Genomic DNA, 16092 nt, shown 5'->3' with positions numbered 1-16092 from the left:
ATCTTATAATGGATAATCACTTAGTAGATTCTATGTATAGAAGATTGAAGCTTCGGTGGGCTGCTGCTTTGTTCATTGCCACAGTTCTTCATTAGTGATCTTGTCTGGCCAGCGGATCATAAGAATCTTCCTGAAGCTGGTATTGATGAACACCTGGATTTTTTTCATGGTGGTGATAGTTGTTCTCGAGGTCTTTGCTTCATAAAGTAGTAATGGCTTAACAATGATGATGAGGAGCCTGATTTCCCTGGATTCCAAAGTGTTCTGCAGCTGGTGGAAGGTTGTTCGAGTTTTACCAATGCGGGTGCTGACATTTGTATCTGTGGCCCCACTGCTTAGCTCGGCATAGACCAAGTTGTATGTTCTAAACTTTTAAATGCAACACGTATATTAAATTCTTTTAGACACGGATTTTTATAGGCCTACTATAGATCTAATATATAATACTATTATGTCGTGTGTATACAATGTTAAAATCACTTCTGTTTCTGAAATTAATAATTTTCAAATAAGTTTTCAAGTAGAAGAGTTCAAAGCAATCTCCCTTTTACATGATATCATAGACAGGGGCGGACTGGCAAATGCCCGGTGGGCCGGTACCAAATGGGCCGGTCTGGTCGCGACCTAAGAAAAAAAAATCAATGCAAAAAAAAGTGACAGCAGCAAGACACAAAGGTCCGAACACGTTTATTCTTATTACAATTAATTTTGTTTGAAATTCAACAATAATATAACAAAGAAATACACTATACGCTGTACGTATTATCATTTGCAAAACGTTAGACCGTACTTTCAGCTATGCACGAGCGGCATGGACTGCTTTGATGTCTTCGAGGTTGTGTTTGGCCTAATCATTTTGCTGGTCGGCAGGGGCCTTTGATGGCACTCCCATTTTGTTTTTTGCTCCTTTCCTTCCCCGTCTTTTAATGATTCCAATGAAATTTAACCAAAAAGAGGGACGAGAGAGGTTAAGTTAGAAAACATTGATATAAGGCGCGACAAATAGCTCTTTAACAATACTTAATAGAAATTAACTTTAAATTAACACATACACACAGCCGCGAAATTGCAAACCACCGAACTTATTCACAGCTCAATATGGGTATAAAGCTCTACTTTCTGCGATTTGAAAAGAAAAAGTAAGTTTCTTTTTGTTTATTTTTAATAACATAGATCTAAAAATACTACACTTAAGGCTTAAAAAAATATTATTTAATTAAAAAATAGATCTAAATCAATTTTTATACTATTATAATAAATGGCAAACTTATGCTTAGTATAAAGTCATTAATGATGAAAATAATTACAATAATTTATATAGCGCTGTCACATCCGATATTTAATGAAAGGAGATTTATATTTTAAATAATGGGTCATGGTATATTCATATACAAATCGCGTTTTTTTTGAGAATGTACTAGGAGGAAGCAAGAGCTTTTCAAATTAAGTAAGTGCCTCTCTAATCGTTCTGCTTTCTCTTATCTTTTAATGGAATAGGTTGCCTGAGTCAGTCAGGAAAACTAATGATTTAGCATATTTTAAGTCACAGATCAACATGCATGACTAGATTGACACATGAAATGCGTAAGACTTAACAATCTTATTTTTGGAAGAAACGTCTGTAATCTATAATACCAAAAAGCTTCAAACTCATTAGGCTGCTATAGTATTATTTATAGTTTTCAGACTACATACATGTATAAATAGAATAGGCTACATTATGTAATCCTACGAATGCATACATCCATGTTTCGATGCGTTATCAAACTTTATATATTTTGTATAATATAATATAACACATGGGCGTAGCTGGGAGGGGAGGGTCTTCAAACCATCACTTGCCTCAGACCTCATTGTCTGAAAGAGAAACTTTACTTACTGCCCCAGTGCAGCCAACGTAAGAAAACTACAGTTTGCAAACTTCATGAGCGTAGCCAAAAGGGGTTTTGTGGTTTCCCTTCCCCCTACAATACAAAAACTAAGGCATTTTACCATTTTCTACCAGTCGCTGGGCTCCATTGAATAGCAGATTTGGTTTTTGAATTTTTTAAGCGGAAGAGTAGCAGGCTAATTGCAATGTAGATACCTCAGAATATGCATTTTTAAAGCTTAAAATAACGGAAATAATGCTTGGTTCCGGGGCTTCGCCCCAGATCCCACAGGGGGGAGCTCTCAGCGCTCCCCCGGACTCCCTAGCTGCCCTTTGGCAGTGTGTACTGTCATTCCACTAATGATAGGAAGAGAGTATTCGAGGGTAGAAAAAAATGTTTGAAAGAATGAAAGATCAGAATGTAATGAAGATTAATTAATTTAATAATATATATATATAAATTGCGGAGTGGGGTAAAAATCCCCCCCCCCCCGAAAATATATGACATGCCATTTGTGGGCCGGTTTATATGGTAATGCCCGGGCCGATTTTGATACCCAGTCCGCCCCTGATCATAGACATTTATTTATGTCTAAGCATGATACCTAGATTATAGTTTCTGTAAATGTAGTTCTCATAGAAGATCTAGAACCGATTGCTGTACAAGCAGATATCGTGACAAAATGGCCACCATAGGCAACATTTTCTTTTTTTACATTGAACCTCTACCTGATCATGTATTCGAGTCTATCGATTTTTATTTTCAAAAGCCTGATTGGGCAAACCATAACCTCAAATCGCCTCATTTAATATTTCCTCCCCTCCCCCTTTTTTAAAAAAGAGTTTGCTGTTTATGGCAACGTAAGTAAGGAATTTCCTTTATAAAGCCTAGACTCTATAGGCCTACGTCTAAATCATGTAGTGAAGTCTAGCATGTAGAGGTAAACCTGGCCTATTAAAACTCATCACAAGTTGCTTACAGTGTGTCTACCGTGTCGCTTGAAACATCACGTCGCAATGGGGGGAAGGTATTTTCGTGGCCAGCCTATGTTTAGCCTGTTCTTGTGTTTAGGGTTAAGTTAATCGCACTGGATACACTCACTTGTGAGACATGTCAAGAAGTATGTGTTGTTTTGTTTTCGATTTGGCTGTAGCCTTATATTTTCTCTGGAGTAGTTAAACTTGATGATTAGACATTAAGTGTGGGCTATGTTTAAATTGGTATGTAGATCTAGAATGTTGTAGCCAGTAGCCTAAAACTCCTGAAAATGAATGTTCAATTGCTTTACAGCCGTCATCGTGCTTTTGAATTAGTTTTAATATCATGACCTGATATATTAATTACGTATATCTGTTTGTTGAGGCATTCATTAATCGAAATACACATGGAACCATCTTTTTATGCAAAAGCGGGCCTACCGTAAATGTTTTATCCACTAGACACATATATGAAAGTGCATCTGTCATTTGTTGAAAACGTTATATATTTGATATTTAGATTTAGTCTACATCTTTTACTGATAACAAGAAAATGTAGTTGAAAAAAAAATCATTAGTTAGCATTCACATTTCTAATTATTTACACAGTGACCACTGCATTTTATTAGGCCTATATTGTGTAGAATTGTACACTTAGTAACTAGTCTAATATGACTTGAAAAATGTCACATACAAAAAAGCACAAGGTAAATAGAACACCAGAAAGGCAAGTAAGGAATGCAGGTTTCAATATTTTCAGAAATAATATCAGAAACTGCAGCCCTATATCCGTTGATACATAAAGTGTTGCTCATACTGTTGTATATTGTTAGTTCGACTAACAACATGATACTACTGCATACAAAGATGTATTAATGTTATTATTATTACATTGTTAATATTCAAAAGGCTAAGATAAGCTAATAGATGCTATTTTATTAGATTTTTCTATCCATATGATAAAGTTCACAACCATAGCTTGCTTAAAAATATCAAATATTTTGGCATTACTGGTTCATTATATCAATGGAGTCAGGATTTTCAGACAGGGAGAGAACAATCTGTAATAATAAATGTCTCTAAATCAACACCAGTAGCAGTAAACTCTGTGTAACTCAAGGAACAGTCTTATGCTTACTACTATTTCAAATTTATATAAATGATTTACCAAATTTGCATTACTTTAAGAACAAAAGTCATATCATTTACAGATGATCAGATGATTGCTTAATATATAGAACAATTAAATCAACACAAGTTACAGAAATTTGACAAAGAGAATTAGATGAATTACAGCAATGGAAATCAAATTAGAGCATGTTTTTCCACCCCAAAAAAATGTCAGTTATTAAGAGTAGTAAAAAAAACTAAAACAAATAAAAACCACTTCTGTAAAAATAAAATGTTTTGTAAAATGTTTTACATGTTTCGGATGTTCCTTCAGAGTTGAAGATAGTTTACTTCCTAGTCCAAACCTCCCGCAGGACGACGGGGGATGGGAGGGGGCAGGATTTGAACCCTCGACCATCGATAAATCCGAACGACAGTCCAGCGCGCAAACCTCACGACCAGGCAGCCATCTGTTATCCTATTCATGGTAAACCAGTTAGACAGACTAAATATAAACATTATCAGAGAATCCCCATATTGATGAAATTAATAAACAAAAAAAAATTAAACATAGCATTAGGGTTAATTAAAAGAATCAAATAAGAACAAAACTAAAATGTTATTTAAACTTGGTTAGGCCAATACTAGAATATGCATCCTCTGTTTGGGACCCCTCAACTCAAGAAAACATTAGGAAACTGGAACAGACACAAAATAGAGCATTGAGATTCATAACAAACGAATATTCACAATTGACTAGAGTAACACCTTTAGTAAAATCACAAAATTTAGAAAGCCTTCAGGATAGACTTATAAGTAAAGTGGTAATTATACATAAAACACTGAACCATAATTTTCAATACAAAAACTTAACCTAATAAAATACTCAGAAAGACAAAAGATAAAGGCACATTCCTCGTTCCATATGCTAGGACACATTTGTACAAATACTCCTTCTTCCCTAGTGCTATTAGAGCATGGAATGGGTTGCCCGAATCAGCCAAGAAAACCAACGACAAAGTCATTGATTAACAAGCATGTCTAGATGTCTAAGATAAGATATTGCAGTAGTTTTAAAGTATAGTGTTTATATCATTTGACTTCCCGTCATTTGTATTGTGTGGTTTTAAACACTTAACTTGAAAGTTGTAAATATCTGTCAAGTAAAGGCAAATTTATTTAGGTTAAAAAAAAATCAAACTTAATTCAAGATTATATACACCACGTTTAGCAATACGATTACAAGAATAAGTCTGGAACCCAAAACAAAAGCACATACAGTGTCACATAACTTCATGCTTATTCATAGATCATATATTGTTCCTATAAAAGTAGATTATCGTGACTAGAAGGACAGTTCCCAATACAGACCTCTAATTCTGTGTTGTCTAGTTTATACAAATTTGACTTGACATTTTAGGGACATTCCAAAAGTTATTGCCTACCTATAGGGCTGATAATTGCTATTCCTTATCTTTGTCTATGTGAAGGAACAATAGGAAACAATGATAGCGTGTTTCTTTCGCGTGTTCCTAACTCTAGCTTATGCATTCCTGCTTGACAGATTTTGGGGGATTGATTTCACTGTATGAGTCTAAACATGGCGTCCTTTATAGTACTATATAGGTATATATATTCCCTCCTCTGATTTGTTCACCATTCACCACTAACCACTTTACTTAGGTTTATTTGGAATATCGCATAGGTCATAGGCTATGTAAATAATGGCACCTTTACAAAAAGGTGATTAAAAGTGAAATACTGTACAAAGTCAAGCGCTCCACAGGGGACAGAAAACTATAGACATGGGAGACAACTCTGTAACCGATCAATAATCTTTCATGCATTCTACATTGAGCTTACCTCCCATAGCAATAAAACCCCAAGAGTTATCTGCCACCTAATTCACCTAATGATTATTGACTTTTTGCGTTGTTTTGTTCAGTTTATGACTTGAAATGCTGTCGGCCAATAGACTAAATTATCCAATAGTATTCTACATATTTTTGCTTAAAAAATGAGCACCAAAAAGAATTTACATTTAATTATTTATTAATTGGTATTTATAAGTTGTATGGTTCTGTTTACATGATGACGTAGAACAAATCAATGCATCCTCTTTCAATGTGGTTTCTAAGTTTTATTCCACCTACAGTGCTACACCTTCCTATTAGGGTGCCAAATGGAACCAAGCTCATTGCGCTGGTTGGGATGGAAGAAGGCAACAACAGCGCGTCATAACCCACACACCGTCCCACACACTGGCTTGGAAACCTTCCAGTCAGAACAATGGTTCATTAAAGGCGAAGGAGCTTCCGATGGTCTAGAGTTTCTTTCGAGACTTGGTCTCAACTCTCAAAGATTTGTTTCTTTAAACAAAAAACTTGAGTCTTATGCCCAAATATTTCTCTAACAAAGTCAGCGCTCCACAAAGGACAGGAAACTAAAGACAGGGGAGAGAACTCTCTGTGACGATCAATAATCTTCCATACTGTCTACATTGAGCTTACCTCCCAAATCATCCATAATTACATTTTTGTATTGAATATTACCTTTATTATCATCAGTTTAACTTATTACTTTATAAAAAATGACTCCTAACAAATTATTTGAATTATAACATTAGTTTGACTTATAAAAAACTGAGACTTACTAATATATCGTTTTCTTTCCAGGACTAGACATTTATTCCAGATGGTAACCAATAAAGATAATACACATAATGGCTAGTCTATATCTAAAAGACAATCTCTGGATATTCAGGCCACATCTACTTGTACGTTGCATCGCAAGACTAAGTTCGATGAAACACGGTAGCTACCAGAGTTGACCATTGTCCTCCTGACTTCACTTGGGTCATTGACTGAGAAGTGACTATGGATCCAACTATTTTACCTTACGGGATGCACGATGACCTCAGGCTACGCCTGGAGAAACTATCCAGATCTTATGACTTGGCCACCATGAAAATTTTCATGGCAGTGGAATCCCTGGGAGACAACAACGTCTACAGCACTTACACACCAGGTGTGTAGCAAATTCAGTGTGTTGATAGATTTACACACCAGGTGTGTAGCAAATTCAGTGTGTTGATAGACTTACACACCAGGTGTGTAGCAAAGTCAGTGTGTTGATAGATTTACACACCAGGTGTGTAGCAAAGTCAGTGTGTTGATAGACTTTCCCACCAGGTGTGTAGCAAAGTCAGTGTGTTGATAGACTTACACACCAGGTGTGTAGCAAAGTCAGTGTGTTGATAGACTTACACACCAGGTGTGTAGCAAAGTCATTGTGTTGATAGATTTACACACCAGGTGTGTAGCAAAGTCAGTGTGTTGATAGACTTACACACCAGGTGTGTAGCAAAGTCAGTGTGTTGATAGATTTACACACCAGGTGTGAAGCAAAGTCAGTGTGTTGATAGATTTTCCCACCAGGTGTGTAGCAAAGTCAGTGTGTATAATTTACACACCAAGTGTGTAACATTAAATGTGTGTATAGACATTCACACCAAGAGTGTAACGGTTAATGTGTTTATAGATATACACAGAAGGCTTGTGATAAAGTCACAGTGTCTATTGCTTATAGCATCTCTGATAACACTCAGCCTTAATTTGGGAAACTTTGTTAAAAAACATTTCTTGAAACAAAAACCTAATTTGTTCCTCACCTTTCAGTGCAGTTTCCTCTTGGAGATCTTCTAGATTACTTCTCCAAAGTGTTAGTTCCTAATGGCACAACTGTGTGATAAATAATGGCATTGACACACAGCAAAAAATCCCACAAGATAGAATCTATTTATGCTATAAACCTCCCAGTAATCTCATTATTTAGGCTATAAACCTTCCAGTAATCTCATAGAATCTATTTACGCTATAAACATTCCAGTAATCTCATAGAATCTATTTAGGCTATAAACCATTCAAAAATCTCATAGAATATATTTTGACGCTATAAACCTTGTAGTAATCTCATAGAATCTATTTACGCTTTAAACCTTGCAGTAATCTCATAGTATGTATTTAGGCTATAACCCTTCCAGTAATCTCATAGAAAGTATTTAGGCTATAAACCTTCCAGTAATCTTTTATAAAATGTTAAGTGCACTAATCACTAATATATATAGGACAGAGGATGTAAAGATCATCAGTTTCTATGAACGACCAACCGGCTCTACGTTCCCCAATTAATGTTCAGTGGCCGGTATTCTATTAACGTTGGGTGGACAGAGACCAATCGTCATACTCTGACCTGTTACATCGCGACCTGTAGGCAGTGGAGACCAATCGTCATACTCTGACCTGTTACATCACAACCTGTAGGCAGTGGAGACCAATCGTCATACTCTGACCTGTTACATCACAACCTGTAGGCAGTGGAGACCAATCGTCATACTCTGACCTGTTACATCACAACCTGTAGGCAGTGGAGACCAATAGCTCGTTCCCACGTCACAGATCTGTGCGACGTGGCAACGACCTATTGTTCTCCGCTGCAATCAGGTTGCGACGACGCAGGTCAGTATTGAGCCTACTATAACAAATGGCAGGGCCGCCCTTACGAATAGCGAGGCCAAATGTAATGGATCCTTGCGAGGCCACTCTTTTAATTATTTTTTTCAATAACAAATATTTCTACTAATGAGATCATTACGTTTATTTATACAATATGTAAAGGAAGCCATTCAAAACACATCTTCACAAGCGAATAGTTGTAGGCCTACATTTAAGCTATATTAACAAAGTATTAAAGCGATTTCCCCCCAAAAATCAGTTAATGACACAGAATAATCTAGAATTGGTTCTTTCTTGCTTTGTTATAAGCAAAGTCTGTTAGAAAATTGATGTCTCTGCTTATAGGAGTTTCAATAGATAAAAGTGTTAAATTGTTCCATTGTTCTTGTTACTGACCAAATGTTTGATTTAGTTTGGAAAAGTTTCTCTCACCAGAAGTGACTGTCGCTGGAATCGTCATCAATATTTTTAATGGAATGAACAGATTAGGGAATGCTGTAGACCTGCAAGATATTGAAACAGTTTCTTAGGGCTTTTGTTGCTGAGCAGGCAGTATTGGCTTTATTGTCTCCATTTCTTCAGAAAGCATGTCATAATCCATAATCCATCGATGTCTTTTGAATTGTCTGTCAGAGCAATATTCAGGTCGGCTTAACATTTTCTGATATTGTTCTTTGTCATATTCTGAAAATTATACAGAAATCCAAAAAGTTTCTAATGTTCCTTCAACTGCATAAACCGTGGTTGAAGAGATTGCAATGCCTTGTCAACAGGGTCTAAGGCTGGCCCTGCTTGAAACATTCAAACGATTTAGTAGCTGTGAAGCATTCAAAATAGTTCATAAAAGTGATAAATTGAAGCTTATTTTAAAGCTGTAAAAAATTAAACCCATTTAAAGCGTTGAAACCATTAAATTATTCAATATAGTGAAACATTCAATATATTTAATAATGGTGAAACATTCAAACTATTTAATAACTGTGAAACATTAATCGTATCTTCTTATCTTATGAAATGTAGACGTTACTTAAAAAAAGAAGAGGATAAATTCTGCCAAGTCACTGGTTTTCCTGGCTGACTCAGGCAACCCATTCCATGCTCTAATAGCACTAGGGAAGAAGGAGTATTTGCACAAATTTGTCCTAGCATAAGGAACAAGAAAAGTCTCTTTGTCTTTGTGTCTTTCTGAGTATTGTATTAGGTTTTGCTTTTGTATTTGAAGATTATGGTTTGATGTTTTATGTATAATAGCGGTGAAACATTTAAACTATTTAATAGCGGTGAAATCGAATCGCTTCAGTGGATTCAGGGATTATAAAAATCCCAAAAATCAAAATTCCAGTCTTCACCGATAATCGAGCCCAAGACCATTGGTTAGGAAGCCAGCGATTTACCACTCAGCCATCACATTGACCCTCTCTTACTTTATGAACATTAAGGTATTAGGTCATAATACAACGCTGATGTGAAGTCACTCTATGTCTCTTGCAATCGATATTTCGACCACTTCTACTCATCCAATCCTCCACAAATGCTAGTAACAAGCATGAATAAAAAAAAAAAATCAAAGATGTATGTATACTAATCATCTATGTAATGGTTTCAGTAATTAACATTATCGTTTTTACAAATGATTTCTCATTAATATCAGCGTTGTTTTTGTTTTGTTTGTTTCATGATTGTTGATAGACGCGACTCTTAGAATGTTTAGTTTATCAGCGTTGTTTTTGTTTTGTTTGTTTCATGATTGTTGATAGACGCGACTCTTAGAATGTTTAGTTTACCTTTTTTTTTTTTAACTCAATGACACTATATTTGTAATGACACTATATTTGTAGATATTTATATAATAGTTGAGTGGGGCGTGGGCAGAGGGGACAATTGGGAACGGAAGAGTGATACTAATGATGATACCAGGAGTTTACCGAACAGGCGACACTTTCTCTTAGCGACACCGCTGCCTATGTAATGACTTTTTGCTGTATAGATCTCTATGTATTGTTGTTGTTGTTTTTAGTGGTTTCTTTGGTTTGTCTCCTAATATAATATTGTCAAATGAGCCCAACAAACGTCATTTATTACAGATTTATTTTTAATTTCCCTTTTTAATTTTTTTTTTGGCTAATTAGAATTTAGACTGTGACCTAAATGTAACCAAATTGTATGGTAAGACTGATATCGTAACGAAACTAGAAACACTACAGCAAGACATTTCCCAGTCTCTCACACTCTCACTGCTTTAGGGATAAAGATTTACGACATTTCCTTGTCTTTTCATTGCTAGTATATCTAACAGATAGACATTTCCTTTTCATTGCATGTATAACTAACAGACATTTCCTTTTCATTGCTTGTATAACTAACAGATAGACATTTCCTTTTCATTGCATGTATAACTAACAGACATTTCCTTTTCATTGCTTGTATAACTAATAGATAGACATTTCCTTTTCATTGCTTGTATAACTAACAGACATTTCCTTTTCATTGCTTGTATAACTAACAGACATTTCCTTTTCATTGCTTGTATAACTAACAGACATTTCCTTTTCATTGCTTGTATAACTAACAGACATTTCCTTTTCATTGCTTGTATAACTAACAGACATTTCCTTTTCATTGCTTGTATAACTAACAGACATTTCCTTTTCATTGCTTGTATAACTAACAGACATTTCCTTTTCATTGCTAGTATAACTAACAGACATTTCCTTTTCATTGCTTGTATAACTAACAGACATTTCCTTTTCATTGCTAGTATAACTAACAGACATTTCCTTTTCATTGCTTGTATAACTAACAAACATTTCCTTTTCATTGCTTGTATAACTAACAGACATTTCCTTTTCATTGCTTGTATAACTAACAGACATTTCCTTTTCATTGCTTGTATAACTAACAGACATTTCCTTTTCATTGCTTGTATAACTAACAGATAGACATTTCCTTGTCTTTTCATTGCTTCTATAACTAACTTTACTGTTTGACAAAAACTTGCTTTAAGTTCACGCATTGTTTTCTTCTATCTGTTGGTGCTGGCTCGTCTGAACCGCCTATCAATTCACGTCTGCTGTCAGTCTGGCACCACGACCAGACTTTACAGAAACGGCTGGACAAACTGTCGGATGAATACGACACAGAGACTCTGAAGGTCTATATGGCGACGCTAGCCTTAGGTCAAGAGACTATCTCTCACGTATACGACCCTGCTATTGGTGTGTATGAGTAGATAGTCACATATTTACCTGGGTTGGAAGGAATTTTCTGGACTCATTTACCAAGATATCTAGTTAACAATAAAATTACATTTTATATCTAAATTATCTCTTTTAATTATATTTTTCTAAATGCTTTTTTAATAAGCTCGCCGAGAAAGAAGGAACTAATACATTTAAAAAAAAATTGTGTCTGTTGGGAGAGAGTGCTAATGAGATGTATTAATTAGCAGACACCAAAGTCCACTGCGTCTTTTAGGCCGTTGGGCGAAATACGTATATCGTAAGTTGGTCTTCATTAAAATACTGCACTGTTGCACTGTTCCTTACGCTTTGAATTCGTATGCTTTGCAATGATGACAATGCAAAATACCAAGCTGCCAACATTCACATTAATATCTTTTTATAACATATAAGTACTTTCACCCAATTACAATACAGTGACAATTGATTATAATATGGTTGAAATATAGTGACAACTGTTTACAATACAGTGACACCTGATTATAGTACACTAACACATGATTATAATACAGTGACACCTGATTAAAGTACACTAACACGTGATTATAATACTGTGACACCTGATTATCTTATCTTATAAAATACAGACGTTACTAAAAAAAAAAAAGAGGATTGCGTCCTATGCGTGACACTGGTACAATACTGATTATAATACAGTGACACCTGATTATAGCACAGTGACACTTGATTATACAGTGACACCTGATTATACAGTGACACCTGATTATAGCACAATGACACTTGATTATACAGTGACATCTGATGTATAGCACAATGACACTTGATTATACAGTGACACCTGATTATACAGTGACACCTGATTATAGCACAATGACACTTGATTATACAGTGACACCTGATTATATCACAATGACACTTGATTATACAGTGACACCTGATTATACAGTGACACTTGATTATACAGTGACACCTGATGTATAGCACAATGACACTTGATTATACAGTGACACCTGATTATACAGTAACACCTGATTATAGCACAATGACACTTGATTATACAGTGACACCTGATGTATATCACAGTGACACTTGATTATACAGTGACACCTGTGTAGCCCTATATAGGTTAAATATTGAATTACATTTAAGTTAGATATGTGTAAACTCGACATTAGTTTAACCATGGTTTAACTCACATCAAAATATTTGAATCGTTTTATTCTTCAGCAACTTCTACTTTTAATTCTTCCGATTTTTTTTTCTTGTCGCAGTTTTTGTAGCCGAAGTAAAATTAGAAATACTTTACTAGATCTAGCAACCATCGCTTCTAAGAGTCGATCTTGTTCTAGACCTAAATCTAGCTCACTTGAAAACAATTCAGTTGCGACAAAAACAAATATACAAGATTATATCCTTTAATATAGATCAACAATTTACTTCAAAGTTTTATTTAGAAATCTATATTTATCCACAGAGCGCAGAGAACTATGGGAAACCTTTTTGATCAGACGAGAAGCCTGTCGTCTGGATTTAGCCCGCCATGAGAAACTCAAAGAGAAATACCACCAGTTTCTGACTGAGGTTGGGCGGGAAGAGCAAGGGAAGCAATTCTTCCATTCCATCATAGCCTTGCTCAAATCTAAAGGGGCGGTTGACATTTTCAGGCAGACGAGCTCAAAGTATTTTCCTGATTTGGAATCGACTTTCTGCGGACACCTTTGCAAGCTGTTTGATAAGAAGCTAGAGTCTTGGTTCGACAACTTTGAGGCGGTGAACGTCAGGCTAACCGCTCATGTCAAAGTGTCCAACCTCGTCCGCGTTCTGACCGGTCAGGTCGACCTCATCTGCCGAAAAGGCGGAATCCTCTATGCCATCAATGTCAAGGTCACTGGGATGCCGACCCCACGGCCTATGGATGTCAATGAGTTATGCCTTGTTAAAGCGATGGTGATCCAGAACGGCTTGGCCGATCCCGACGCCATGATCTGCGGCCTTCTCGTCTGTCACCTCGGGGAGGATCGGCCGGTGCTTCGACTATGGGAGTACCGCCCCACCCGAGCCATGGACATAGCCATACAAGAAGCAGACGTGGACAACATGATTGAGGCGGGAAAACACTCCAAGCTGCACGAGCTGTGGCCACAGAATGTGTGTCCACCTGGTGTTGCCAGCCTGACCGCCAGAGAAGCTTTCCCTGAGAATCCAGCACCGCCAAAATACACGGACGTGAAACCTGCTAATCATGTGACTGGAAACATCAACAATTCAACCAATCAAAACTATAATGACAATGACCTGAAAAACAGGAAAACACCTTCCTTAGTACAGACTACGAAGTAAGGCTCTAGATCTAGTTCCTGAGCGAAACTTTGAAAGACAAACTACCGAAATGATCAAATAGACTTTTTGAATGTTAATTTTTAGATGTTCGCTTCATTACTCCTATTTTAAAAAAGCAGATTCAATTCCAAACCAATTTAGAATACCTTTTTTCTAAGCCAATGAACAACTTTTATTGCGATTCATTCTTTGTGATAGCTTGGACTGTACCGGCGTAGGGATAGCACTCGTGTTATTCTATCAAATATGTACTCAAGCGTTATTTTTTTTTTTTTTTTGAAATATTCATTTTCATTAGATCTGTTTCAAGATATAAGATTTTTATAATCAAACCTTCTTATCAAATTCTAAATCACAATGCGACAGTTAGCACTTCAGCATTAAACTTTCTATGCTTGTTTTCTTTCACAACTTTTAAAGGTAACATTCATTTTTTGTTTGAACTCATATTGAGTATTATTTCGTCCTCGGAGTACACACTACTCAGCTGTTATTGGTGAGTCAATTTAAAAGTTTACATTAACGACAAAATATTTGTAACATGTGAGTTACACTTTTAAGGCAAATGAGTTCATGATTATCACTTAAGTATTGTGCTCTCTAGGTGTGTCCTTTACACCTGCTAATAAGAAACATTTTCAAAATGTATATTAACGTGATGAGAAATGTCTTCAGAATAGGACCAAATGTTTCTGTGACTTTCTATGTATTTATTGTCAGATTTTAATCCTTCACACTTATTGACAAGTTGTATCTAATAGTACACAATGGTAACGTTGGAGATTCTTGTCTTTTCATAATAAATAAGACGTCCATTATGTTTCTTGAACTTTATCATTTTTCAATCAGTTACTGTCATATAAAATAAATTAAACATTCCTATTACATTTGTCATTGAAAGAGCAAGCAAACTGGGATTCAAACTCACGACATTTGCGTGATCAGCGCCACTTAGCTGCCCAGCCATACTTTATTTTAGTTTGAAATATTTCTTTTTTTTTTTACTTGAGGTTTTGGTTTGTGTCTTAAAAACTTCCACCCACGTTCCTGCTCTGAAGAAAATGTGAGCTATTAGGTAGTGAATGTTGCGAAGATACTCTTGAGAGTGGGAAATACCTAGATCTAGCTCACAGGGCCGGCTTGAAGCCAATTTGACCGACTGCTCCAATTGGGCCCCACTCTCGGCAGGGGCCCCGCAGTTTACATTAAGCATATCACTGCCAGTCACGGCTTTTGTCACAGGCTTTTAAAGATGTATGACTTAAAGGGTTAACATACTTTTAGTTGGCCTATCGTACGATTCATGTAACTTTAATTAACCCACTGGCGCCTATCGCGTTTGAGTTGCTTCCTATTTCCTATGCATGTTGTATAACAAATGCTGGTATAATGATCTAATTAATAGTAATAGTTGCTATTGTAAAAAAAAAATAGAAGAGGGGCCTCTCAAGCATCCATTAAATTGGGCCCCGCAATTCGTAAGGCCGGCCCTGCAAGCCCAAATTAAAAAACAACTCTCAAGAGAATAGGAAATAAGAAAACCTAGTTCTTACTTAAAAACTCAACAGAAATTCCTAGATCATGAATGTTTGTTTATTTCTTAAGGCACGGAAAGATGTTCTCTCCTCTCTCCACTCGTTAGTTCTCTTAACCATGGAACTTCACTAACCTAGACTATTTGCACAAATTCCTTTTCTTTCCTTGCCTTTTTTTTCTCCTCTGCTAAATTCCGTTATTAAACTATTTCTTTGTTCCAGGTGTGGTCATGATAAAAAAAACAAATTTCATTGAAAGGAGAGAAGAATATTTCTTGGTTTTTACTTATTATTGTCTGTTGTCATCATTGTGAACAAATAAAATCTTTTACTTTACATTTGTTTCGTTTATTCTTTTTTATTTTGTTCTTTGATTGAAGTCAATAATGTATGTGTGTGTGTGTTTTACAAAATCCCTTCACACTGATTTTGGTTGATTTGAAATATTCTGCTCTGGAATTGTTTATATATATATATATACATTGACATTTGAAAGGTTAAAGTAAAAATCTTGGGCGCAGTTAGGAATTTTTTGGTGTGTGTGT

General features: G+C 35.8%; 1 protein-coding gene across 6 annotated transcripts; it reads left to right on the top strand.

The window, feature by feature from the left end:
• The first annotated feature begins 2738 nt into the window (after positions 1-2738).
• On the top strand, positions 2739-15883 carry LOC106058696 (uncharacterized). 6 transcript variants are annotated; one of them, XM_056032991.1, is made up of 4 exons: positions 2739-2811; positions 6634-6985; positions 11550-11687; positions 13147-15883. In XM_056032991.1, the coding sequence occupies exons 2-4, from the start codon at positions 6835-6837 to the stop codon at positions 14010-14012; spliced, it is 1155 nt and encodes a 384-aa protein (XP_055888966.1). In that variant the 5' UTR covers positions 2739-2811; positions 6634-6834; the 3' UTR covers positions 14013-15883. The 6 variants fall into 6 exon arrangements, with proteins under 6 accessions (XP_055888966.1, XP_055888967.1, XP_055888965.1 ...); XM_056032992.1 differs by lacking the exon at positions 2739-2811 and adding an exon at positions 2815-2898; XM_056032990.1 differs by lacking the exon at positions 2739-2811 and adding an exon at positions 2818-2991.
• Positions 15884-16092: the final 209 nt, after the last annotated feature.

The sequence above is a fragment of the Biomphalaria glabrata genome, chromosome 6 (genome assembly GCF_947242115.1).
Source record: "Biomphalaria glabrata chromosome 6, xgBioGlab47.1, whole genome shotgun sequence".
Taxonomy (NCBI): Eukaryota; Metazoa; Mollusca; class Gastropoda; family Planorbidae; genus Biomphalaria; species Biomphalaria glabrata.
The sequence above is the reverse complement of the archived record's forward strand: the minus strand, read 5'-3'. Positions and strand labels throughout refer to the sequence as shown.